The sequence below is a fragment of the Ranitomeya imitator genome, chromosome 1, assembly GCF_032444005.1.
Source record: "Ranitomeya imitator isolate aRanImi1 chromosome 1, aRanImi1.pri, whole genome shotgun sequence".
Lineage (NCBI taxonomy): Eukaryota > Metazoa > Chordata > Amphibia > Anura > Dendrobatidae > Ranitomeya > Ranitomeya imitator.
The window spans coordinates 699,140,057-699,168,004 of NC_091282.1; the positions used below are offsets into that span (position 1 = coordinate 699,140,057).

The following is a 27,948-nucleotide window of genomic DNA, read 5'->3' on the forward strand; positions in this document are numbered from 1 at the left end:
TCTAGTGTGACGCTGGCCTCAAAGGGAATCAGTCAGCAGGTTTTTGCTATTCAATCTGAGAGCAGAATAATATTAGGACAAGAGCGCCTGATTTCAGTGATGTGTCACTTATTAGGCTGTGTGCTTTAGTTTTAATACAATCAGTGTTTTATCAGCAGGAGATTATCAATACACGACTACCATAGGTGTCGTGTGCGAGACAGTGCAGCTAATCTGTGTAACCCAGCCCCACCACTGATTGGCAGCTTGCTGACAGTGTACACAGGAAGCAGCCAATCATGGGTGTGGGCGGGGTTATACCCAGCACAGCACAGTATGTTGAACTAGATCTATAAGGAGAAAACAGTGATACTATTAAAACTGCAGCATGCAGCCCAGTAAGCGACACATGAACAGTATCAAGCTCGCTCTCCTACATCATGCTCCTACATCAACATTACATAGAAATATCCTCTGGCCAGAGTTCCTTTACGGGCGCAGTCAGATGACCATATGACACGGATGACGATCGTATCACAATGCCTGGACTGGCCGCCGGTTCTCCTTACCCGAGTATGACAGCTGCAGAGAAATAAATGCTGTCACGCTCAGGTCAGGAAAACCAATGGCCAGTCCGAGCATTGCGATGTGAATATCATCTGTCTTATACAGCCGTCCAGCTGCGTCCTAAGACCGGGGTCACGCTTGCGAGTGCAATGCGAGAAACTCACACGAGTCTATCACATCAATACCCGGCACTGCCGCCGTCACTTGGACCGGAACATTCAGCTGCAGATACCTTACCATTCTGTGGCATAGAACACTGTAAATGGTCCTGTAAATGATTGTAAAAAAATAGTTCCAGAGAAAAAACCGCATTGCATACGAATGGTGCGATTAAAAATCGCATTGAATTCGCATGACAATCGCATGACAATCGCATAGTTTGCATCCAATTTTTTTGGTCCAGATTACGGACCGTTTTTTTTCTCGCAAATGGGTATGAGCCCTAAGGCCCTAAGGCCGAGTCTCGCTGGTTAAAACCAAGCTCTGGCATCGGCACTCCAGAGAGGAGTGTGCGGCCGCATAGCAATACATGGAGCCGCACGCTCCGCTCCGGAGTGCCGGTCCCAGAGCTTGGTTTTAACCAGCGAGACTCGGCCGTATCTCGCTGTAGTGTGACTCCGGCCTAAGGCCGGCTTCACACTCGTGAGTTTTACGGACGTAAGAGAGGTGCAGAAAATACGGATTGCACACGGTACAACGCATCTCTATGGCCAAGCTTCTATCTGCCGTATTTTACGGATCCGTATTATACGGCCTTCTACGGCCGTAGAAAATCGCAGCATGCTGCGTTTGTCACCGTATTGCGCAAAAAAATCGCCAATGAAAGTCTATGGTGGCGAGAAATATACGGATTACACACGGACCAAGAGTGTGACTTGCGTAAAATACGCCAGACATCTCCAGACATTGCCAGGTGCAAGGAATTGAGCCAAGCCCTCAATCATGAAACTCAGACATGCTAATTAGCTCAAAAAGCCACACAGACATCCCGGAAGTCTGGTGCTCGCTTCCACAGAGTTCCAAGCAGCATGGCAAACATCATCAATGTTGATATGCATCCTGGTCCAAGAAAGGCCTGAAATATGGGACCAGCAGGATCCTAACTATTCTAACCGGGCCAGGAAAGAGGCAGCTTGGAGGGCCATCTGTGGGCTACTATTCCCTGATTATGCCCAACGGCCACGTGCGGAGCAGACAAGTCTATGTAAGTACACTCATGTATTCACAAGATTTTACTTTAAAAGATGCTTTCCCTACATGATTACTTGAGCAATCATTTTTATCTTTATATGTCATTTATGGCCTTATTTGTCATTTTCTAAAGCTGAGTAACATGCCAAAGTGTTTCTGGACATAGTTCATGTTCATCTTGCCCTGCTAAATATTTTTCTTGGCCTCATACTCCGTCCAGAGGGTTGTTGTCCCTTGTCTTATTTTTAGATAATTTTGAGCATTATTCTCATTATAGCACAAGTCATTTTCCTTTCCTATCCTAGCATATCTTACCTAATGTATGTTTGCAAGAACAGGGTTCTCTCCCCTCTCAACCAGTCTGATACGGTCAAGTTATTAACTGTTGGCGATATATAGCCCTCTGCATGTAACCCCTTTATCATCTGACTCACCATGGAAATTATAGTGCTATAGCCACTTTTTGCTTTAACAATACAAATATGTCTGACAACTGGACTAAGCTATGTTCAGAATGATATAGAACATTATTTGTGCCCTTGTAATTGCAGTGGATGATGTTATGACAAGATGGCGCAGCATCCGGACCAATACCGGCGGGAAAGACAGCAGCGGGCTAGGAGTGGGTCAGCAGCCCCACTGAAGAAGAGGAAGTATATATATTACGACCGTCTTTCCTTTTTGGATGCCAGTATGGATCTTAGGCAGTAAGTACAAACCACTCTAGACATTTGTAATGAAACTAAATCTTATTTTTTTGGGGGGATTAGGGTTATGACATTGCAAGTTCCATGTAAGGATGTGTCAATATAGTGCCAACAATAATGTAAACAAGCATAAATTCCCAAAGGGTCCTGGAGGAGAGAGGACCATGGCCGCCAAGCATCCCAAGATTCAACAAGGGATGGGTGAGAATGTAGTATGCGAGTTTAGAGATGTTCAGGCAGTGTTTTGTGGTATGGGTTGTTACTGCATGTTAGCTTATTGTTTGAAGAGGTGGTTGTGCGTGGTTTTTGTGTAGCTTGAAATGGTATGCCACATTATGATGTGTCGTGATAGTGTTTGTTACATTTGTGGGGCTCTCCCAGACAAATCTTGGATATTCTTGTGTGAATATGAGATAATAGGTGAGTAGAGAAGGAGATGTTGTGCTGCTGTTTTTTGTTTGTTTTATTTTAATATTGCACACCGATGTCTAATTAAACAATGTCAAAATACTAATTTCATTTTATTGTTTTCTTTACAGAACACAGTCAAACCTCACAGAGAGGGAAACCGGATCAGAATCAGACCCTATCATTGATCCTGTAAGTGTGGAGGAAGAGGTTGCAGGACCATCTGTGGCTGCATCAGGATCCATCATTGAGGACCCATCAGCAGCATCATCACTGCAGGCAGCAGCAAGTGATGAAGATGCTGCACCACCACCCTCAGCAGCACATGTACCAAGGCCTGTGGAACATGGGCACAGCAGCAGCCCTACAGGCCCACTGGTGTCATCCCCACAGGCAGCTGGGCCTTTACGGAGATCCCGGCGAAGGAGAGAGCTTGAAGGCAGAAGAAGTGAAGTTGATGCTGGGGTCCTCAACTATTTGGCCAGGGCAGCCACAGATGATGGCGAGGAGGCCTTTGCCCGCAGCCTTGCCCGATACCTTAGACCCCTTCCCCGTGAGGTGAGGCTACGTGTGAGAGGGTGTATGCAAATCCTGATTGATTTAAGCACCCCTCCAAATAACCCCTATGAGGTTTTTGAATACCTGGAGCGAAGGCAGCTTGGCCAAACAAACCTCTTGCGCCTTCAATTCCCTCAACAGGAGCCAAATCAATCAGGATTTGCTGCACCTACTCCACGTATGCCTCCCCTTCAACCACTCCCATCCCAAAATCTACAAAGGCCATTAGAGTACCAAATGGCAGGCTTCAACCCCCAATCCCAATATGGCCACTTCTCCAGACACAGTGATGTTGGCTGGTCCCAACCTGGGTTTGGACAACATGGCCATTTTGGGTTGGGGTATGATGCAAGGCAATCTGTACCTCAGCATGATGCCCAGAGCCAAATGGCTTTTGGTCAACACACATCTGGCCAATATGGACAAGGCCAGTATTCTGGGCCGCAAGCCACTGCATCCTCACAGGATGAACTGCCATCGGCCCAACAAAGGCCACCAGACCAGGACCCAGAGCTGCCAACATCTCCCCCACCAACTTACAGGGATCTGTAATTTAGTTTTGTTTTTTGTTTTGGTAGCTGGCTACCATGTTAATGTTGTGTTTTCAAAAAATTTCCACTTTGTTGTGGATCCTTGGTATAAAGCAACCCATAAAAAAGGCTTATAAAAACCATATGGCAAAAATATGGGGTTAACAACCAAAAAAAAGGGTTGCAAAGGTAGTAAAAAGTTTTCAAAAAAGCCAATTGATGTTTGTAGACTAATCATTTTTGCATCACACACATATTCAGAAAACAGAAACATATGGTCATTAAGTAAAAAAACACACACAGTACGTTTTCAGTGGTTGATAATAAAAACATATATTTAAAATAACAAAAATCACAACTGAGAAACAGCATAATCTTGCCAGTGAGTAGAACCCTGAGGAGAAACAAAATAATTGGTCAATACATCCCTAACTTTGATATCAGAAAGGGGACGGCGCGGAGGTGGGCCATGTGGTGTTGGACTAATGACACTACGCAACATGTGTTCATCATTACCATCTGAGAAGCAATCATGTATGCGGGTATAGTTGTGCAAAATTACTGATGCTTTGATTACTTAATTGACTGTAGCCTCACTGAGCTGCATGGCAGTCTGTAGGACACGCCATTTGGCCACCAGAATACCAAAGGCGCACTCCACCAGTCTGCGCGCCCTAGAAAGGCGCAAATTAAATATCCTCCGACGGTGGTCCAGGTTGCGCCGGGGATAAGGCCTCATGACGTGTCTGGTGAGTTGGAAGGCCTCATCTCCAACCAAAAAAAAAGGAAGTGCTTCTGCAGTGGAGCCTGGGAGTTGTTGTGGTGGTGGAAGGTCTAACTGGTTTTCACGTAGCCGCCGACCCATTATAGACGAATTGAAGACCCTAGAGTCTCCAGTTCGTCCATAGGCCCCAATGTCTACAATTATAGACCTGTAGTTACTGTCAACTACAGCTAACAGAACTACAGAGAAAAACTGCTTATAGTTGTAGAATTGGGAGCCAGAGTTCGGCGGCTTACGTACCCTAATATGTTTCCCATCCACCGCTCCAATGCAGTTTGGGAAGTCACAATTGACCTTGAACCCACGGGCTATTTTGAGCCAATCAGCCTGTTTGGGCTCAGGCATCACAAGGTCCTTAAGTCTATCCCATATTTGGCGACAGGTTAACCGCACAATGCCAGAAATGGTGGAGCGGCCAATCAAAAATTCAAGGTGGAGACCCGCAAAGGACAATCCAGTGGACAGAAATCTGTAAGTGAAACAAACACAATAAATTAGGTTTGTATCAAGAGTGCACACAAAACATGAATAAGCACAATCATATTTGCATTTGTGGGCTACTAAATTAACACTGAAATGGGAAAAATGGCCTTAAGAGGCTGAAATATAACAGTTACGTCACGTTGTCACATCTGCTTTGGCCTTAATGTACACATATTATGGGTAAAAATTTAAAAAAGAAGAAACATTTAGAAAAAAGATCATCAACATACAGTATGTGAGGATGGAGAATACATACCGTAACGTGAGGATAAGACGCTCCTCAGCAGAGATGGCTTTGCTCAGCCTTGTGTCCTGAAATGTTATTCCTGGGCGTAATATCTCCAACAATCTGTCAAAGGTTTGTATAGACATGCGACAGTACAGATAAAACTTGTCTGGATGTTCCCGCAGAGCTGTATATAGCCGATGAAAATGGCCTTTAGTGAGGCGTTTAGTCAGAAGAGGATGCACCCACATTCTTCTGCTCCTCCTTCGCGGATCCACAATCACAGGGTATGGGTGCCCAAACCGACGAGACAATAGCCAGTTAAACAAAACACGCTGCGTTGGGGTGAACTGCAGGTGGTCAGACATGGTCAAAATGTTACAACAACACTCCAATAGTTGCAAAACCACAAAATGACCATATGGGAGTGAGACACCTGTTGTAGAGGCCTTAAATAGGGTTGATGAGGGTAATTTAAATCAATTTCATCCGCCAAAACCGTTATATGTCCATTTTGTTAGGTTGCGTGAAAAATACGCATTACGGTGGGCATACGGATTACATACGCAACATTACATGCGCAAAATACGCGACCACACCTTGCCTACGGAGTTCTTACGGACAACCGTATTTCTAATTTTGGAGCGTATTACGGCCGTAAAATACGGACCATATTTTTCAACGCTGAGTGTGAGGCCGGCCTAAGGCAGACAGTTTTAGCTGAGTCACTCTGAAAAAAATTAAGATCTAATTTATACACAAGGTCTATGTTGAATCTGGATCTCTTGCTATGCAGGTCAATGTTTCCACCAGATTATATCAGGACAGAAACCACCAGCTTGTCATACATTGTTATGAATCAGCATTTAGCATTGATTATATTTTATTTTTAGGCATTTATAGCTTATTTTTTTCGGACAAAGCTTTCAGTGACAAGATGTCATTACATTTTTGCATGGTTACTCATTTATTCTTACTGCTCTTCCTTTGTGGGTTTTCTAGAACCGTTTAGGCTAATGATAATACACTGGTTATTGATGCATTAAAGCAAAAATAGAAATTCAAGATTTCCAAGTCAACAAAAATTATTTAATGGACGTTTTTTTTTTTGTTGAGGAGGTCAAATAATTCGTAAAGTCAGGAGGAAAGTTACTCTTCTATTGATCGCGCAAGTGCGCTTTGAAATGCTATGGTTTTGTGTTAGAAAAATCTCCTCAAGGCAATTGTGCCACTAACTTTTAATATTCATAGAGCTGGCATTTTATTTATTTTGATAGATTTTACAGTGTTAACTGTTTCATTTTATGCCGTTTAAGGTCATATTCACACAAGGCAGTATGCCGAGAACTTCACTCTTTTTATGGCAAACCTGCAACGTTTGCACGATACTTTTTGCTAAAAAAAAAAAAACAATAAAAAACCCCACAGTGGATATGAGCTGTAGGCGCATAACCTGAGGTAATATTCACATTAGGCAGATTTGTTGCAGAAATCTCTGTAAAAGGTATGTATACACAACGTACTTTTTCAGGCAAGTCTGCTCCAAAATCCACCAGAAAAAGCAAAGAGGAAACATTCAAAAGAAAGAATATATGGATTTTTATGCAAGAACTACTTGCTGCTCTGTCATGTAGGCGTCTTTTAACCGCTTCACATTTCTAAAGATACCAAGTGGTTAAAATAAGTGACCTGACTATTCTCAGGTGTTTTCCACTCTAAGGCCGGCGTCACACTAGGCGTATGAAAATACGGTCTTTTTTTTACGGCGGTAATACACAGAAATGTCCCCAAAATAGTGATCCGTATGTCATCCGTAGGCAGGGTGTGGCAGCGTATATTGAGCATGTCATCCTCCGTATGTAATCCGTATGGCATCCGTACTGCGAGATTTTCTCGCTGGCTTGCAAAACGGACATGCAATGGATCCATGGGCTCAAATATTCGTTAAAACATATATATATATATATATATATATATACAGTTAGGGCCAGAAATATTTGGACAGTGACACAATTTTCGCGAGTTGGGCTCTGCATGCCACCACATTGGATTTGAAATGAAACCTCTACAACAGAATTCAAGTGCAGATTGTAACGTTTAATTTGAAGGGTTGAACAAAAATATCTGATAGAAAATGTAGGAATTGTACACATTTCTTTACAAACACTCCACATTTTAGGAGGTCAAAAGTAATTGGACAAATAAACATAACCCAAACAAAATATTTTTATTTTCAATATTTTGTTGCAAATCCTTTGGAGGCAATCACTGCCTTAAGTCTGGAACCCACGGACATCACCAAACGCTGGGTTTCCTCCTTCTTAATGCTTTGCCAGGCCTTTACAGCCGCAGCCTTCAGGTCTTGCTTGTTTGTGGGTCTTTCCGTCTTAAGTCTGGATTTGAGCAAGTGAAATGCATGCTCAATTGGGTTTAGATCTGGAGATTGACTTGGCCATTGCAGAATGTTCCACTTTTTGGCACTCATGAACTCCTGGGTAGCTTTGGCTGTATGCTTGGGGTCATTGTCCATCGGTACTATGAAGCGCCGTCCAATCAACTTTGCAGCATTTGGCTGAATCTGGGCTGAAAGTATATCCCGGTACACTTCAGAATTCATCCGGCTACTCTTGTCTGCTCTTATGTCATCAATAAACACAAGTGACCCAGTGCCATTGAAAGCCATGCATGCCCATGCCATCACGTTGCCTCCACCATGTTTTACAGAGGATGTGGTGTGCCTTGGATCATGTGCCGTTCCCTTTCTTCTCCAAACTTTTTTCTTCCCATCATTCTGGTACAGGTTGATCTTTGTCTCATCTGTCCATAGAATACTTTTCCAGAACTGAGCTGGCTTCTTGAGGTGTTTTTCTGCAAATTTAACTCTGGCCTGTCTATTTTTGGTATTGATGAATGGTTTGCATCTAGATGTGAACCCTTTGTATTTACTGTCATGGAGTCTTCTCTTTACTGTTGACTTAGAGACAGATACACCTACTTCACTGAGAGTGTTCTGGACTTCAGTTGATGTTGTGAACGGGTTCTTCTTCACCAAATTAAGTATGCGGCGATCATCCACCACTGTTGTCATCCGTGGACGCCCAGGCCTTTTTGAGATCCCAAGCTCACCAGTCAATTCCTTTTTTCTCAGAATGTACCCAACTGTTGATTTTGCTACTCCAAGCATGTCTGCTATCTCTCTGATGGATTTTTTTTTTTCAGCCTCAGGATGTTCTGCTTCACCTCAATTGAGAGTTCCTTTGACCGCATGTTGTCTGCTCACAGCAACAGCTTCCAAATGCAAAACCACACACCTGGAATCCACCCCTGACCTTTTAACTACTTCATTGATTACAGGTTAACGAGGGAGACGACCTTCAGAGTTAATTGCAGCCCTTAGAGTCCATTGTTCAATTACTTTTGGTCCCTTGAAAAAGAGGACGCTATGCATTACAGAGCTATGATTCCTAAACCCTTTCTCCGATTTGGATGTGGAAACTATCATATTGCAGCTGGGAGTGTGCACTTTCAGCCCATATTATATATATAATTGTATTTCTGAACATGTTTTTGTAAACAGCTAAAATAACAAAACTTGTGTCACTGTCCAAATATTTCTGGCCCTAACTGTATATATATGTCATGACACATAAACATATATATATATATATATATATATATACATATATATATATATATATATATATATATTTCATACAGCACTAGATAGCAGAAAAGCCGGTAATTCAATCTCCTTCCCAAACCCGACATGATACGAGACATGGTTTACATACAGTAAACCATTTCATATCCCTTTTTTTTGCATATTCCTCACAACTAATGTTAGTAGTGTGTATGTGCAAAATTTGGGGAGTTAAAATAAAGGGTTAAATCGCGGAAAAAACTGTCATGGGCTCCCGCGCAATTTTCTCCGCCAGAGTGGTAAAGCCAGTGACTGAGGGCAGATATTAATAGCCTGGAGAGGGTCCATGGTTATTGCCCCCTCCCCTAGCTAAAAACATCTACCCCCAGCCACCCCAGAAAAGGCACATCTGTAGGATGCTCCTATTCTGGCACTTGGCCACTCTCTTCCCACTCCCGTGTAGCGGTGGGATATGGGGTAATAAAGGGTTAATATCACCTTGCTATTGTAAGGTGACATTAATCCAGGTTAATAATGGAGAGGCGTCAATAAGACACCTATCCATTATTAATCCTATAGTAGTAAATGGTTAGTAAAACACACACACATTAGGAAAAAGTATTTTAATGAAATAAAGACACAGGGTGTTGTAATAGTTTATTATACTCTCAATCCAATTGAAGACCCTTGTCACCTGAAACAAAGTTTAAAATAAAAAATCAACAATATCCCATACCTTCCGTCATTCAGTCTTGTCCCACGCTGTAAATCCATCTGAAGGGGTTAAATAATAATTTTACAAGCAGGAGCCTGCTAATGCACTTGTGTCTGTAAGGGGCCATAATCAACGTTTGTGCAGCACTATATGGGGCAAGTGTCGGTATGGGGTCATAATCAACGTTTGTGCAGCCTTATATGGGGCAAGTGTCTGTATGGGGCCATAATCAACGTTTGTGCAGCACTATATGGGGCAAGTGTCTGTATGGGGCCATAATCAACATTTGTGCAGCCTTATATGGGGCAAGTGTCTGTATGGGGCCATAATCAACGTTTGTGCAGCACTATATGGGGCAAGTGTCTGTATGGGGCCATAATCAACGTTTGTGCAGCACTATATGGGGCAAGTGTCTGTATGGGGCTATAATCAACGTTTGTGCAGCACTATATGGGGCAAGTGTCTGTATGGAGCATCTCATGGGGCCATAATTAACGTTTGTGCAGCACTATATGGGGCAAATATCTTTATGGAGCATCTTATGGGGCCATAATCAATGTTTGTGCAGCACTATATGGGGCAAGTGTCTGTATGGGGCCATAATCAACATTTGTGCAGTCTTATATGGGGCAAGTGTCTGTATGGGGCCATAATCAACGTTTGTGCAGCACTATATGGGGCAAGTGTCTGTATGGGGCCATAATCAACGTTTGTGCAGCACTATATGGGGCAGGTGTCTGTATGGAGCATCTTATAGGGCCATAACGTTTGTGCAGCACTATATGGGGCAAGTGTCTGTATGGGGCCATAATCAACGTTTGTTCAGCACTATATGGGGCAAGTGTCTGCATAGAGCATCTTATGGGGCCATAATCAACATTTGTGCAGCACTATATGGGGCAAATATCTTTATGGAGCATCTTATGTGGCCATAATTAACGTTTGTGCAGCATTGTATGGGGCAAATGTCTGTATTGAGTATCTTATGGGGCCATGCCATTTGTGCAGCACTATATGGGGCAATTATCTTTATGGAGCATCTTATGGGGCCATAATCAAGATTTGTGCAGCATTATATGGGTCAAATATCTTTATTGGGCATCTTATGGGGCCATAATCAACATTTGTGCAGCATTATCTTGGGCAAATGAGTCTATGGAGCATCTTATGGGGCCATTATTAACCTTTATGCAGGATTATATGGGGAATATTTTAATATGGAGCATCTTATGGGGCCATCATAAACTTTATGGAGCATTATATGGGGCGTATTTTCTATGGAGCATCTTATGGGGCCCATCATGAACTGTATGGAGCATTATATGGGGCTCCTGATTTAATATGGATATTCAAAAACACTTAACCTACTGATGTCTCAATTAATTTTACTTTTATTGGTATCTATGTTTACTTTTGACATTTAGCGGTAGCTCGTGCATTTCCCACCCTAGGCTTATACTCGAGTCATTAAGTTTTCCCAGCTTTTTGTGGCCAAATTAAGGGGGTCGGCTTATACTGGGGTCGGCTTATACTCGAGTATATATGGTAAGTTAAGGGTACCATCATTTCTGTCCAGGCCTATCTCATGAGTTTTAATTTTTTACAAATTCTGTGGAAGCATGGTTGAAAAGCAATGTCTGACTTTCATTTGTTCATTTTCATAGATCTTTTATTTATTATTACTTTTGTCAGATTCAAGTTATCTCTGTGACCATTGTAGGTTTTTCTGTCATTAAACGAGGGGTACCAACAATTTTGACCACTTGTGTAAAATGTGTAGGAATCCCAATACTTTTGCCCATATAGTGTAACTCAAAAGCATTTTTTCTTTGAATAGATCATGTTTGTACCTATATACACACATGCCCAGATGTTTTACATAATCACTATGATCACATACAGTATGTAAGAGAAACTATAGACGTCACTGAACCAGCAATTGGCATCAGCTATCTTATGTGCATATCCATTATTAGTCCTTTTTTTTCAAACTAGAGACATACAAATAATATCAGTTAAGTCGTTAATGAGAAACAAATATAGAATATGTTCAAATGCAGCCAAATAAAACAAGCAAATAAAAATCTGATAGAGGCTGGTATCCCATCAGAAATCGTGGTGTCAGAACACTTATTTCTGGAAACATTTTCAATCTCTTCTATGATTCTCACTAATTTTCCATTGTTGAGCTTCCTTCCCGCAGATTCTTTGAAGCAGACATTCAATTTTAGGTCAGTCATGATCAAAGTCATTGTGAAATCAAAGATTTGTAAAAACCCTGGTGGAATGGGTTTTATAACTGCTAGCTGCCTCAAAGAAAAAAGGATTAACTGGTTGGCACTTCTTCAAGAAGCCCGAAAACTGTTCAAGAGTAAGGTTCTGGCTTGAGACTGATAGTGCAAAGAATTAAGAAAGATCTTCCAAGCGTAAGAGTGTGACTGTGAACAAATTATCAGTGCTACTGGATATTATTTGTGCTGAGTGTTGTAATAATCTCTGAAGACAACATAAATACATGCAAATATACAATGCATAAATGAATAAATAACAGTATTTGTGTTGCAGACTTCATGGAATAATATCATATACTATGGACGTGTACATATATTACTAATCTTGTTCACCTACTAAATGTACAATATTTCAACTTTTAGGGTGTCTGTTAACTGTGTATATAGAATAGCTTAAGAGGAACATGTCACACATATACAGTCTGATCTGTAGAAAGCAGGGAATGCAGGAGGAGCTGAGCAGAATGATATATAAGTTTCTATATTTTATACATTGTGAATTTTTATGTTTACAAGACCGGTGGGCGGTCCTACTTCTTGACTCACAGCTATTTCCGCATGTAGAATCATACAAGGAAGATTTTGACTCCCTGACTAGAACCGCCCAATGGTCTCGTATGCATACAAACACCAAGAATTCCAATGAATATAGTACTACAAGTATTTCACACACAAAAAATGTTTATCAATCTGTTCAGCTCCTCCTGCTCTACAACATTCTTCCTGCGGTTCAGATGTTATTTTACACATGACAGGTGCCCTTTAACTTTTCCAGCTGTCAACACAGCGCCAAACCGTATCTTTGAGCTAAAATGTGAGAAGGGTGATAGAGAACTAGAGAGAGAAACAGAAATAGAAATAAATGAAGAAAGCGAAAGACGTAAAGAGAGGAGAAAAGAGAGTAGACAAAGAAAGAATAGAGAAAGAAAGATTAGAAAAAGAAAAAGGGAAGAAAGAAAGGAGAAGAATGGAAAAAAAAAAGAAGAAATGTAATAGGTATAGTGGTGGAACCATTCTGCTGTGCACAGAGGAGAGCCTGGAGGGGCCTTACTAGGCTCTTTGTTAGAACCCCTGGGCATGGTTAGACTTGGCTCCAGATGGATGTCAGCTGCTACTCCAGTACAGACCTCAGACACATGGAAGTTGACCAACAAAGGAGTAGGTAGTTGGTGAGGTCACGAATGGATGCTCCTCGACAAGTACAGGCAGTTACGGTATGTGCAGACAGGTATAGCTGGTATACAGACTGGCACAGCAGGTTCAGGCAGGTACAGCTGGTATACACACGGCAGATGCTGTAAGGCACATGCAGGGACATGCAGAAATAAGTGGGTACTGGTAGGTACCGCCAGGTACTAACTGACAGGGGACCTGTGAACTAGCAAATGTGCAGACTAGCTGACTGAAGACGTTGCTCAGACACCTCCCCACCATTGTAGGTGCCTTAAATAAGTGCCTCCCATGCATTGGCCGGGGACACTTTTAGATTGCTACACTGTTTCTTTAAGACACAGGGGGCATGCTTATCCTAAATGCAGTGCCCAGGGATCTGCCAGGCGTTGCAAGACCCTGGGAAGCAGCAGAAGGGGAGGACGTGTAGGACGATGGTGGGGGCGGTGAGCAAGTTTGTGCTCCTGCAGGGGGAGGCGAGGATGGGAAGTATGCAGGGATGCCAACGCTACAAGAAAGAAAAACAATAGTGATGAGCAAATGTGCTCGGATAAGGTGTTATCCACGCATGCTTGGGTGTTAACAGAGTGTCTTCCGCGTGCTCGAAAATTATGTGTGAGTCCTCGCACCTGCATGTCTCGCAGCTGGCTGTTCGACAGTGGCAACACATGCAGGTATTGCCTAACAAACAGACAATCCCTGAATAATAATCTTAATAATAATAATCTTTTGTGTTGAGGCTGTCGAACAGCCATGAGGCATGTAGGTGCTGGGACTCTAACATATTTTTTGAGCATGCCGAAGTCCCTCTGTTAGCACCCAAGCATGCTCGGATAACACCTTATCAGAGCATGTTTGTTCATCATTAAAAAAGAAAGAAAGAGAGAGTGAGTGAAATATAAAGTATAGGAGAAAGGGGTTTATGAAAATGGATTTTGTAAAACTTTAACTAGGGGCTGAAGTAAAGTAGAAACAAAAATTGTAGCAAAAAGTATTGGCAGTAGGAAAACTATTTTTATATATTTCTTGCTACCTATTTTGAAATATGTAAAAATACATTTAGCTGAAAAATCCCTTTAAGAAAGGAAATACAAAAATAAAATGCAATGAATTAAAATACTGTACAGCACTTATTGTAAGCTACGTTTTGTTCTATATTCCAATTCTCCAAGTTTTGCTGATAACATAAAGGTAAATCAAAGAAGAGTAATACAGTCTGGAAGTACAGTAATAAGACAAGCACCCTTTATGTCTGCTGCAGTGCCTCAGATGTTCATTCATTCTGTTTCATCACTTAAATAGCACTTATGCTAGATAGTCAGCTGGGGTGAGAGACAACTGGTTCCCAGGCGTTTCGCCAGTAAGTAGTGAAGAGGATCTCATTCTGCTTTTTGAAAGTCCCCTTTATATAAGTCCCATCTTTTGGCAGGGGATTCCACTTCTCTCAGATAGTAGCCTTTTCTGCATCACTATCTGACACTGGTCGACTGCCAGACTAACAGATAATTTGCTGTAGCTGTATGAATTCTCATATGTGTGAATGTGTCAAAGGTGTTAAATTCTTTTTCTATCTTTATCTCTGGTAGGCTCGGAACATTGTTTTTGAATGTGCTGAAGATCTGTCTGGCAGAGAAAAGTGTCTATAATTTGTCATCTACTGAAAAGGGAGCAGAACTCTTTTACAGTAATCAGTGAAGTACAAGTGGGAATACACTGCACTGTGCTCATCAAGATGTATAATTTACACTGTGTATAGTTTAAAAGACATTTCAATCAATGTGGCAAATTTAACACACAATCTCTATGGCATAATGTCAGCACTCCCAAATGTTATATATGAAAATAAAAATAAAGCTAATTAAATATGTATTATATAATGTCGCTAATACAATGTAAGAACGTCAGTTGTTTTTGGAAATACACCTGACATAGGTATAATTTAATAGATAAACAACCATAAAGAAGTATCGCTCAATAAATTATCATTAGGCTAAGTTAACACAACCATATTTTCTACCTGATTCCTATTCATGGAAAAACGGATTGCGCTCGGACCAATGTTATTTAGTAGGGCTTACTTACCAAAATGAATGCAATAATATGAATTATGAATTATGGATGGTATATAGGTGACAATACTGATGTAAACAATCATACCTTTCTTTGAAATTACAATCAGATGATTCATATACTCATGTGAACTTTGCCTTATGCGGATGTCGCCGTACAGATTTTAGCCCATATTGACCGCTGCCATCATTCAACTCGGCCGTATACAGTTAGGTCCATATATATTTGGACAGAGACAACATTTTTCTAATTTTGGTTATAGACATTACCACAATGAATTTTAAACAAAACAATTCAGATGCAGTTGAAGTTCAGACTTTCAGCTTTCATTTGAGGGAATCCACATTAAAATTGGATGAAGGGTTTAGGAGTTTCAGCTCCTTAACATGTGCCATCCTGTTTTTAAAGGGACCAAAAGTAATTGGACAATTGATTCCAAGGCTATTTCATGGACACGTGTGGGCAATCCCTTCGTTATTTCATTCTCAATTAAGCAGATAAAAGGTTTGGAGTTGATTTGAGGTGTGGTGCTTGCATTTGGAAAGTTTTGCTGTGAAGTAAACATGAGGTCAAAGGAGCTCTCTATGCAGGTGAATGAAGCCATCCTTAAGCTGCGAAAACAGAAAAAACCCATCCGAAAAATTGCTACAATATTAGGAGTGGCAAAATCTACAGTTTTGTACATCCTGAGAAAGAAAGAAAGCACTGGTGAACTCATCAATGCAAAAAGACCTGTGCGCCCACGGAAGGCAACAGTGGTGGATGCTCGCAGAATAATCTCCATGGTGAAGAGAAACCCCTTCACAACAGCCAACCAAGTGAACAACACTCTCCAGGAGATCGGTGTATCAATTTCCAAATCTACCATAAAGAGAAGACTGCATGAAGGTAAATACAGAGGGTTCACTGCACGGTGCAAGCCACTCATAAGCATCAAGAATAAAAAGGCTAGACTGGACTTTGCTAAAAACATCTAAAAAAGCCAGCACAGTTCTGGAAGAACATTCTTTGGACAGATAAAACCAAGATCAACCTCTACCAGATTGATGGAAAGAGAAAAGTATGGCGAAGGCGTGGTACAGCTCATGATCCAAAGCATACCACATCATCTGTAAAACACGGCGGAGGCAGTGTGATGGCTTGGGCATGCATGGCTGCCAGTGGCACTGGGTCACTAGTGTTTATTGATGATGTGACACAGGACAGAAGCAGCCGAATGAATTCTGAGGTATTCAGACATACTGTGTGCTGAGATCCAGCCAAACTGATTGGTCGTCGTTTCACACTACAGATGGACAATGACCCAAAACATAAAGCCAAAGCAACCCAGGAGTTTATTAAAGCAAAGAAGTGCAATATTCTTGATTGGCCAAGTCAGTCACCTGATCTCAACCCAATTGAGCATGCATTTCACTTGTTAAAGACTAAACTTCAGACAGAAAGGCCCACAAACAAACAGCAACTGAAAACCACCGCAGTGAAGGCCTGGCAGAGCATCAAAAAGGAGGAAACACAGCGTCTGCTGATGTCCATGAGTTCAAGACTTCAGGCAATCATTGCCAACAAAGGGTTTTCAACCAAGGACTAGAAATGAACATTTTATTTAAAATTGTTGAATCTGTCCAATTACTTTTGGTCCCTTTAAAAACAGGGTGGCACATGTTAAGGAGCTGAAACTCCTAAACCCTTCATTCAATTTTAATATGGATACCCTCAAATGAAAGCTAAAAGTCTGAACTTCAACTGCATCTGAATTGTTTTGTTTAAAATTAATTGTGGTGATGTCTATAACCAAAATTAGAAAAATGTTGTCTCTGTCCAAATATATATGGACCTAACTGTATGTGTAATTACACTGCTGGAAGGACAAACAATCTCTACAATAGCAAGGCAAAAAAAAAAGTCATTGTGTTGGGCGCTGTCTCGATGAAAACAAGGATGAGAAGGTGTTGCAAAAATATGAACATTTAGAAAAAGGCAGCAATGCGTTTCAAAATCAATATGATTTCTTTCTAAGGCTTAAATACAGAGAAGTACAGGTGCTTCTAAAAAAATAAAATATCAAAAAGATAATTTATTTCAGTTTTTCAATACAAAAAGTGAAACTCATATATTATATATAGTCATTACAAACAGAGTGATCTATTCCAAGTTTTTATTTCTGTTAATGTTGATGATTATGGCTTACAGCCAATAAAAACCCAAAAGTCATTATCTCAGTAAATTAGAATTACCGTAACAAAAAACACCTGCAAAGGGTTTTTAAGCATTTAAAAAGGTCCCTTAGTCTGTTGCAGTAGGATTCACAATCATGGGGAAGACTGCTGACTTGACAGATGTCCAGAAGGCAGTCATTGACACACTCCACGAGGAGGGTAAGCCACAAAAGGTCATTGCTAAAGAAGCTAGCTGTTCACAGAGTGCTGTATAAAAGCATATTAATAGAAAGTTGAGTGGAAGGAAAAAGTGTGGTAGAAAAAGGTGCACTAGCAACCGGGATAACAAAAGCCTTAAAAGGATTGTTAAGAAAAAGCCATTCAAAAATTTGGGGGAGATTCACGAGAAGTGGACTGCTGCTGGAGTCATTGCTTCAAGAGCCACCACACACAGATGTATCCAGGACATGGGCTACAAGTGTCGTATTCCTTGTGTCAAGCCACTCATGAGCAATAGACAACGCCAGAAACGTCTTACCTGGGCCAAGGAGAAAAAGAACTGGACTGTTGCTCAGTGCTCCAAGGTGTTACTTTCAGACAAAAGAAAATGTTGCGTTTCATTTGGAAATCAAGGTCCCAGAGTTTGGAGGAAGAGTGGAGAGGCACACAAGCCAAGCTGCTTGAGGTCTATTGTGATATTTCCATAATCAGTGATGGTTTGGGGAGCCATGTCAACTGCTGGTGTAGGTTCACTGTATTTTATCAAAACCAAAGTCAGCGCACCGGTTTACCAGGAAATTTTAGAGCATTTCATGCTTCCCTCTGCCAACAAGCTTTTTGGAGATGGAAATTTAATTCTCCAGCATGACATGGCACCTGTCCACACTGCCAAAAGTACCAATACCTGGTTTAAAAACAACAGTGTTTGATTGGCCAGCAAACTCGCCTGACCTTAACCCCATACAGAAGCTATGGGGTATTGTCAAGAGGAAGATGAGACACCAGACCCAACAATGCAGACAAGCTGAAGGCTGCTATCAAAGCAACCTGGGCTTCCATAATACCTCAGCAGTGCCACAGGCTGATCGCCTCCATGCCACGCCACATTGATGCAGTAATTAATGCAAAAGGAGCCCCGACCAAGTATTGAGCTCATTTACTGAACATACCATGTTTACTTGAGTATAAGCCGACCAGACTATAAGCCGAGCCACCTAACATTGCCACAAAAAACTGGGAAAACTTATTGACTCGAGTATAAGCCTTGGGTGGGAAATGCAGCAGCTACTGGTAAATTTCAAAAATAAAGATACTAATAAAAGTAAAATTAATTGAGACATCAGTAGGTTAAATGTTTTTGAATATCCATATTGAATCAGGAGCCCCATATAATGCTCCATACAGTTCATGATGGGCCCCATAAGATGCTCCACACAAAATACGCCCCATAAAGTTTATGATGGGCCCCATAAGATGCTCCATACAAAATACGCCCTATATAATGCTCTGTTATGATCCGGTGACCTTGGAGCTGCATGGAACTTTCTCTGAGTTGGTGGAAACTGTACTGACCGCAAATCCTGAACTTAACACCGCAACTAGAAGTAGCCGTGGGGTGTGCCTAACAAAACCTAGACACCTTAACACAGCCGGAGGACTAAATACCACTATAGATGGAAATAGGAATTCTACCTTGCCTCAGAGCAGAACCCCAAAGGATAGGCAGCCCCCCACAAATATTGACTGTGAGTAGTAGAGGAAAAGACACACGCAGGCAGGAAACAGGATTTAGCAAAAGAGGCCACTCTAGCTAAAATAGGAAAGGATAGGACAGAATACTAAGCGGTCAGTATTAAAACCCTTCCAAAAATATCCACAGCAGAAAATACAAAAAATTCCACCATCTAACTAAAGATGTGGAGCGTATATCTGCAACTCCAGAGAATCCAACAAGACTGAGAAAACACTGACACAATCTAAGCTGGACAAGAGAAAACAAATGAATAGCTCAGAATTATTAAGCACACAGCATGTGTGCCACAGAAACAAAAACCAGACACTTATCTTTGCTGAATTGGCAGCAAGGCAGGAGGAACCAGACAAAGATCCAAAACCTCCCAGAACCATGGACAACTGGCAAGGACTAATGAATCCTGCACACCTAAATACCCCAGTCAGAACTGCAATCAGCAGATACACCTGGCCAGGACTGCAACTCAGGGACAACTGCATTACCACCTACAACCACTGGAGGGAACCCAAAAGCAGAATTCACAACAATGCTCCATAAAGTTCATGATGGGCCCCATAAGATGCTCCATACAAAAAATATGCCCCATATAATGCTGCACAAAGGTTAATAATGGCCCCATAAGATGCTCCATATTAAAATATGCCCCATATAATGCTGCACAAAGGTTAATAATGGCCCATAAGATGCTCCATATTAAAATATGCCCCATATAATGCTGCATAAAAGATTAATGATGGCCCCATAAGATGCTCCATAGAAAAATATGCGCCATATATTGCTCCATAAAGGTTGATGGCCCCATAAGATGCTCCATAGAATAATATGCCCCATATAATACTCCATAAAGGTTGATGGCCCATAAGATGCTCCATAGAATAATATGCCCCAAATGCTGCTGCTGCGATTAAAAAAAAAAAAAAATTGCATACTCAACTCTCGTCGCTGGGGAAGAGGTGCCAGTGTCCTGAGCAGGCGGGGACACCGGCGTACTATGGGGGCTAGGTGCTGGAGTTGCCGCTGGCTCAGGCCCCTGCCGCTTGCGATATTCACCTGTCCCTGTCCACCGCCGCGCGCCGCTGTGTCTTCCGGGTCTCTGCAGTGACTGTTCAGGCAGAGGGCGCACACTAACCAAGTCATCGCACCCTCTCACCTGAACGTCACAGCCAGAAGACGTGGAAGACACAGCACAGTGGTGGAACGGGGACACGTGAATATCGCATGGCTCACCCACCCCCGTTATACTCACCCCATCCTGGCGCGTGACCGCTGAACAAAGGAAAAGCTGCCGGCACCAGAGTCCATCTGAGAAGCAGGGAAGTGCAGAGACCGCATCAGGAGGGGGTGAGCATAATGTGACAGCCGCCACTTCTGCCGCTCCCCCTGCCGACCCCCTGGGACAATGACTTGAGTATAAGCCGAGAGGGGCACTTTCAACCTAAAAAAAGGGATGAAAATTTTGGATTTTAAAATCATTTTTCAAGCTGGTGTTATAAAGTATTCTAATTTACTGAGATAATGACTTTATCCCCTTTCTGACATTAGACGTACTATCCCGTCGAGGTGGGTGGGCCCGTATGACCACCGACGGGATAGTACGTCATATGCGATCGGCCACACTCACGCAGCTGACTATCGCAGCTGACATCCAGCACTATGTGCCAGGAGCGGTCACGGACCGCCCCCGGCACATTAACCCCCGGCACACTGCGATCAAACATTATTGCAGTGTTCCGGCGGTATAAGGAAGCATCGCGCAGGGAGGGGGCTCCCTGCGGGCTTCCCTGAGACCCCGTGATCACGTTGCTCCGAGGGTCTCCTACCTCCTTCCTCTCTGCAGCAGGCCCGGATCCAAAATGGCCACGGCATCCGGGTCCTGCATGGAGGTGGCTTACCAGTGCCTGCTCGCAGTAGGCGCCGGGAAGCCTCCAGGAGTGCACGTCAGATTGCTGATCTGACACATTGCACAGAAAAGTGTCAGATCAGTGATCTTACACTATAACATGATGCCCCCCTGGGGCAATGATATAGTGTAAAAAAAAAAATATTCACATGTGTAAGAAAAATTTTTAAAAAATATTGTCAAATACATTTCTTTATCGAAATAAAAAAAACAATAAAAGTACACATATTTAGTATCGCCGCGTCCGTAACGACCCGACCTATAAAACTGTCCCACTAGTTAACCCCTTCAGTGAACACTGTAAAAAAATAAAAAACGAGGCAAAAAACAACGCTTTATTATCATACCGCCAAACAAAAAGTGAACTAACACGCAATCAAAAAGACTGATATAAATAACCATGGAACCGCTGAAAACGTCATCTTGTCCTGCAAAAAATGAGCCACGATACAGCATCATCAGCAAAAAAATAAAAAAGTTATAGTCCTCAGAATAAAGCGATGCAAAAATAATTATTTTTTCTATAAAATAGTTTTTATCATATAAAAGCGCCAAAACATAAAAAAATTATATAACTGAGGTATCGCTGTAATCGTAGTGACCCGAAGAATAAAACTGCTTCATCCATTTTACCAAACGCGGAACGTTATAAACGCCTCCCCCAAAAGAAATTCATGAATAGCTGGTTTTTGGTCATTGTGCCCCACAAAAAATAAATATAAAGCGATCAAAAAATATCACGTGCCCGAAAATGTTACCAATAAAAACATATGGAAAAATTATAGCTCTCAAAATGTGGTAACGCAAAAAATATTTTTTGCAATAAAAAGCGTCTTTCAGTGTGTGACGCCTGACAATCATAAAAATCCGCTAAAAAACCCGCTATAAAAGTAAATCAAACCCCCCCTTCATCACCCCATTAGTTAGGGAAAAATTAAAAAATTTAAAAAACGTATTTATTTCCATTTTCCCATTAGGTTTAGGGTTAGGGCTAGGGTTAGGGTTAGGGTTGGGGCTAGGGTTAAGGCTACAATTAGGTTTGGGGCTAAAGTTAGGGTTAGGGATGGGCTAAAGTTAGGGTTAGGGTTTGGATTACATTTACGGTTGGGAATAGGGTTGGGATTAGGGTTAGGGGTGTGTCAAGGTTAGGGTGTGGTTAGGGTTACCGTTGTGATTAGGGTTAGGGAGGGGGGTTTCCACTGTTTAGGCACATCAGGGGCTCTCCAAACGCGGCTTGGTGTCCGATCTCAATTCCAGCCAATTCTGCGTTGAAAAAGTAAAACAGTGCTCCTTCCCTTCCGTGCTCTCCCGTGCGCCCAAACAGGGGTTTACCCAAACATATGGGGTATCAGCGTACTCAGGACACATTGAACAACAACTTTTGGGGTCCAATTTCTCCTGTTACCCTTGTGAAAATACAAAACTGATGGCTAAAAAATAATCATTGCGGAAAAAAAGATTTATTTTCACGGCTATGCGTTATAAACTGTAGTGAAACATGTGGGGGTTCAAAGTTCTCACAACACATCTAGATAAGTTCCTTGGGGGTCTAGTTTCCAATATGGGGTCACTTCTGAGGGGTTTCTACTGTTTAGGTACATCAGGGGCTCTGCAAACGCAATGTGACGCATGCAGACTAATCCATCTAAGTCTGCATTCCAAATGATGCCCTGTTGTGAATTCTGTGGCAGAGTTCACTCCTGTGGTCACAAGTGGTACTTCGGCTGATTCTCTCTGGGATCTTCCGTTTGTGGAGGAAAGTGGTACTGCAGCTTCTGAGTTTCCTCCCTCAGGTGATCTGGTGAGCTCGTTAGCTTCTTCTCTACTTAACTCCACCTGATGCTTTGATCTATGCTTCCTGTCAATGTTTCAGTGTGGGACTTGTTTTTTCCCTGGATCATTCCTGTGGCCTGCTGCTCTGCAAAGCTAAGTTTTGCTTATGTTATTTGTTGCTATTTTTCTGTCCAGCTTGCTTTATTGGTTTTTCTCGCCTGCTGGAAGCTCTGAGACGCAGAGGGACCACCTCCGTACCGTTAGTCGGTGCGGAGGGTCTTTTTGTCCCCTCTGCGTGGTTTTTTATAGGTTTTTGTGCTGACCGCAAAGTTATCTTCCCTATCCTCGTTCTGTTCAGCTAGTCGGGCCTCACTTTGCTAAATCTGTTTCATCTCTATGTTTGTGTTTTCATCTTACTCACAGTCATTATATGTGGGGGGCTGCCTTTTCCTTTGGGGAATTTCTCTGAGGCAAGGTAGGCTTATTTTTCTATCTTCAGGATTAGCTAGTTTCTCAGGCTGTGACGAGGCGCCTAGGTTCTGGTCAGGAGCGCTCCACGGCTACCTTTAGTGTGGTTTGATAGGCTTAGGGATTGCGGTCTGCAGAGTTCCCACGTCTCAGAGCTCGTTCTATTATTTTGGGTTATTGTCAGTTCACTGTATGTGCTCTGACCTCCATGTCCATTGTGATTCTGAATTGCCTGTCATAACAGTACAGGAAGCCAAAAGTGTTAATGATTCTCAATAGAGGGAAAAAAGAAGTTCTGAGACCATTTTTTTTTCTTTGCACTGTGTTTTGTCTTTTTTTTCCCCTAGACATTTGGGTGGTTCAGGACACAGGTGTAGCAATGGACATTAAAGGTCTGTCTTCATGTGTGGATCAGCTCACGGCAAGAGTTCAAAATATTCAAGATTTTGTGGTCCAGAATTCTTTGCTTGAACCGAGAATTCCTATTCCAGATTTGTTTTTTGGAGATAGAACTAAATTTCTGAGTTTCAAAAATAATTGTAAACTATTTCTGGCTTTGAAACCTCGCTCTTCTGGTGACCCAATTCAACAGGTTAGGATCGTCATTTCTTTTTTGCGCGGCGACCCTCAGGACTGGGCGTTTTCTCTTGCGTCAGGAGATCCTGCATTGAGTAATATCGATGCGTTTTTCCTGGCGCTTGGGTTGCTGTACAATGAGCCTAATTCAGTGGATCAGGCAGAAAAAAATTTGCTGGCTCTTTGTCAGGCTCAGGATGAGATAGAGGTATATTGTCAGAAATTTAGAAAGTGGTCAGTGCTCACTCAATGGAATGAATCTGGCAGCAATATTCAGAAAGGGTCTCTCTGAAACCCTTAAGGATGTCATGGTGGGATTTCCTATGCCTGCTGGTTTGAATGAGGCTATGTCTTTGGCCATTCAGATCGGTCGACGCTTGCGTGAGCGTAAACCTGTGCACCATTTGGCGGTATTACCTGAGCTTAAACCTGAGCCTATGCAGTGTGATAGGACCTTGACCAGAGTTGAACGGCAAGAACATAGACGTCTGAATGGGCTGTGTTTCTACTGTGGTGATTCCACTCATGCTATCTCTGATTGTCCTAAGCGCACTAAGCGGTTCGCTAGGTCTGCCACCATTGGTACTGTACAGTCAAAATTTCTTCTGTCCGTTACCTTGATCTGCTCTTTGTCATCATATTCTGTCATGGCATTTGTGGATTCAGGCGCTGCCCTGAATTTGATGGACTTGGAATATGCTAAGCGTTGTGGGTTTTCCTCGGAGCCCTTGCAGTGTCCTATTCCATTGAGAGGAATTGATGCTACGCCTTTGGCCAAGAATAAGCCTCAATACTGGACCCAGCTGACCATGTGCATGGCTCCTGCACATCAGGAGGTTATTCGCTTTCTGGTGTTGCATAATCTGCATGATGTGGTCGTGTTGGGGTTGCCATGGCTACAAGTCCATAATCCAGTATTAGATTGGAAATCCATGTCGGTGTCCAGCTGGGGTTGTCAGGGGGTACATGGTGATGTTCCATTTCTGTCAATTTCGTCATCCACTCCTTCTGAGGTCCCAGAGTTCTTGTCTGATTACCGGGATGTATTTGATGAGCCCAAGTCCAATACCCTACCTCCGCATAGGGATTGTGATTGTGCTATCAATTTGATTCCTGGTAGTAAATTCCCAAAAGGTCGATTGTTTAATTTGTCCGTGCCTGAGCACACCGCTATGCGCAGTTATGTGAAGGAATCCCTGGAGAAGGGGCATATTCGCCCGTCATCGTCGCCATTAGGAGCAGGGTTCTTTTTTGTAGCCAAGAAGGATGGTTCGCTGAGACCTTGTATAGATTACCGCCTTCTTAATAAGATCACGGTTAAATTTCAGTACCCCTTGCCATTGTTATCTGATCTGTTTGCTCGGATTAAGGGGGCTAGTTGGTTCACAAAGATAGATCTTCGTGGTGCGTATAATCTGGTGCGAATTAAGCAAGGTGATGAATGGAAAACTGCATTTAATACGCCCGAGGGTCATTTTGAGTATGTCGTGATGCCGTTCGGACTTGCCAATGCTCCATCAGTGTTTCAGTCCTTTATGCATGACATCTTCCGAGAGTACCTGGATAAATTCCTGATTGTGTACTTGGATGACATTTTGATCTTCTCGGATGATTGGGAGTCTCATGTGAAGCAGGTCAGAACGGTTTTTCAGGTCCTGCGTGCTAATTCTTTGTTTGTGAAGGGATCAAAGTGTCTCTTTGGTGTGCAGAAGGTTTCATTTTTGGGGTTCATCTTTTCCCCTTCTACTATCGAGATGGATCCTGTTAAGGTCCAAGCCATCCATGATTGGACTCAGCCGACATCTCTGAAAAGTCTGCAAAAGTTCCTGGGCTTTGCTAATTTTTATCGTCGCTTCATCTGCAATTTTTCTAGTATTGCTAAACCATTGACCGATTTGACCAAGAAGGGTGCTGATGTGGTCAATTGGTCTTCTGCTGCTGTGGAAGCTTTTCAAGAGTTGAAGCGTCGTTTTTCTTCTGCCCCTGTGTTGTGTCAACCAGATGTTTCTCTTCCGTTCCAGGTCGAGGTTGATGCTTCTGAGATTGGAGCAGGGGCTGTTTTGTCGCAGAGAGGTTCTGGTTGCTCAGTGATGAAACCATGCGCTTTCTTTTCCAGGAAGTTTTCGCCTGCTGAGCGTAATTATGATGTGGGCAACCGAGAGTTGCTGGCCATGAAGTGGGCATTCGAGGAGTGGCGTCATTGGCTTGAAGGAGCTAAGCATCGCGTGGTGGTCTTGACTGATCACAAGAACTTGACTTATCTCGAGTCTGCCAAGTGGTTAAATCCTAGACAGGCTCGTTGGTCGCTGTTTTTCTCCTGTTTTGACTTTGTGGTTTCGTACCTTCCGGGCTCTAAGAATGTGAAGGCGGATGCTCTGTCTAGGAGTTTTGTACCCGACTCTACGGGTTTATCTGAGCCGGCGGGTATCCTCAAGGAAGGAGTAATTGTGTCTGCCATCTCCCCTGATTTGCGGCGGGTGCTGCAAAAATTTCAGGCTAATAAACCTGATCGTTGCCCAGCGGAGAAACTGTTTGTCCCTGATAGGTGGACGAATAGAGTTATCTCTGAACTTCATTGTTCGGTGTTGGCTGGTCATCCTGGAATCTTTGGTACCAGAGAGTTAGTGGCTAGATCCTTTTGGTGGCCCTCTCTGTCGCGGGATGTGCGTGCTTTTGTGCAGTCCTGTGGGATTTGTGCTCGGGCTAAGCCCTGCTGTTCTCGTGCCAGTGGGTTGCTTTTGCCCTTGCCGGTCCCGAAGAGGCCTTGGACACATATCTCTATGGATTTTATTTCTGACCTTCCCGTTTCTCAAAAGATGTCAGTCATTTGGGTGGTCTGTGATCGCTTTTCTAAGATGGTCCATCTGGTACCCTTGTCTAAATTGCATTCCTCCTCTGATTTGGTGCCTTTGTTCTTCCAGCATGTGGTTCGTTTGCATGGCATTTCAGAGAATATTGTTTCTGACAGAGGTTCCCAGTTTGTTTCGATTTTTTGGCGAGCCTTTTGTGGTAGGATGGGCATTGACTTGTCTTTTTCCTCGGCTTTCTATCCTCAGACTAATGGCCAGACCGAGCGAACCAATCAGACCTTGGAAACAAATCTGAGGTGCTTTGTTTCTGCTGATCAGGATGACTGGGTGTCCTTTTTGCCTTTGGCTGAGTTCGCCCTTAATAATCGGGCCAGCTCGGCTACCTTGGTTTCACCGTTTTTCTGCAATTCTGGGTTCCATCCTCGTTTCTCTTCTGGACAGGTTGTCTTCGGACTGTCCTGGTGTGGATACTGTGGTGGACAGGTTGCAGCAGATTTGGACTCAGGTAGTGGACAATTTGACCTTGTCCCAGGAGAAGGCTCAACTTTTCGCTAATCGCAGACGCCGTGTGGGTCCCCGACTTCGTGTTGGGGATCTGGTTTGGTTATCTTCTCGTCATATTCCTATGAAGGTTTCCTCTCCTAAGTTTAAACCTCGTTTTATTGGTCCGTATAGGATTTCTGAGGTTCTTAATCCTGTGTCTTTTCGTCTGACCCTTCCAGATTCTTTTTCCATACATAACGTATTCCATAAGTCATTGTTGCGGAGATACGTGGCACCTATGGTTCCATCTGTTGAGCCTCCTGCCCCGGTTTTGGTGGAGGGGGAATTGGAGTATATTGTGGAGAAGATTTTGGATTCTCGTGTTTCAAGACGGAAACTCCAGTATCTGGTTAAATGGAAGGGTTATGCTCAGGAGGATAATTCCTGGGTTTTTGCCTCTGATGTCCATGCTCCCGATCTTGTTCGTGCCTTTCATAAGGCTCATCCTGGTCGGCCTTGGGGCTCTGGTGAGGGTTCGGTGACCCCTCCTCAAGGGGGGGTACTGTTGTGAATTCTGTGGCAGAGTTCACTCCTGTGGTCACAAGTGGTACTTCGGCTGATTCTCTCTGGGATCTTCCGTTTGTGGAGGAAAGTGGTACTGCAGCTTCTGAGTTTCCTCCCTCAGGTGATCTGGTGAGCTCGTTAGCTTC

General features: G+C 42.8%; 2 protein-coding genes across 5 annotated transcripts in view; one reads left to right on the plus strand and one right to left on the minus strand.

The window, feature by feature from the left end:
* The window catches only part of RGS6 (regulator of G protein signaling 6), a 696,740-nt gene that overhangs the window by 593,929 nt on the left and 74,863 nt on the right, over positions 1-27,948 (minus strand). The gene's annotated exons all lie outside the window — the stretch shown is intronic.
* On the plus strand, positions 2,267-3,986 carry LOC138658043 (uncharacterized). Its single transcript, XM_069745616.1, has 2 exons — positions 2,267-2,444; positions 2,984-3,986. The coding sequence occupies exons 1-2, from the start codon at positions 2,308-2,310 to the stop codon at positions 3,960-3,962; spliced, it is 1,116 nt and encodes a 371-aa protein (XP_069601717.1). The 5' UTR covers positions 2,267-2,307; the 3' UTR covers positions 3,963-3,986.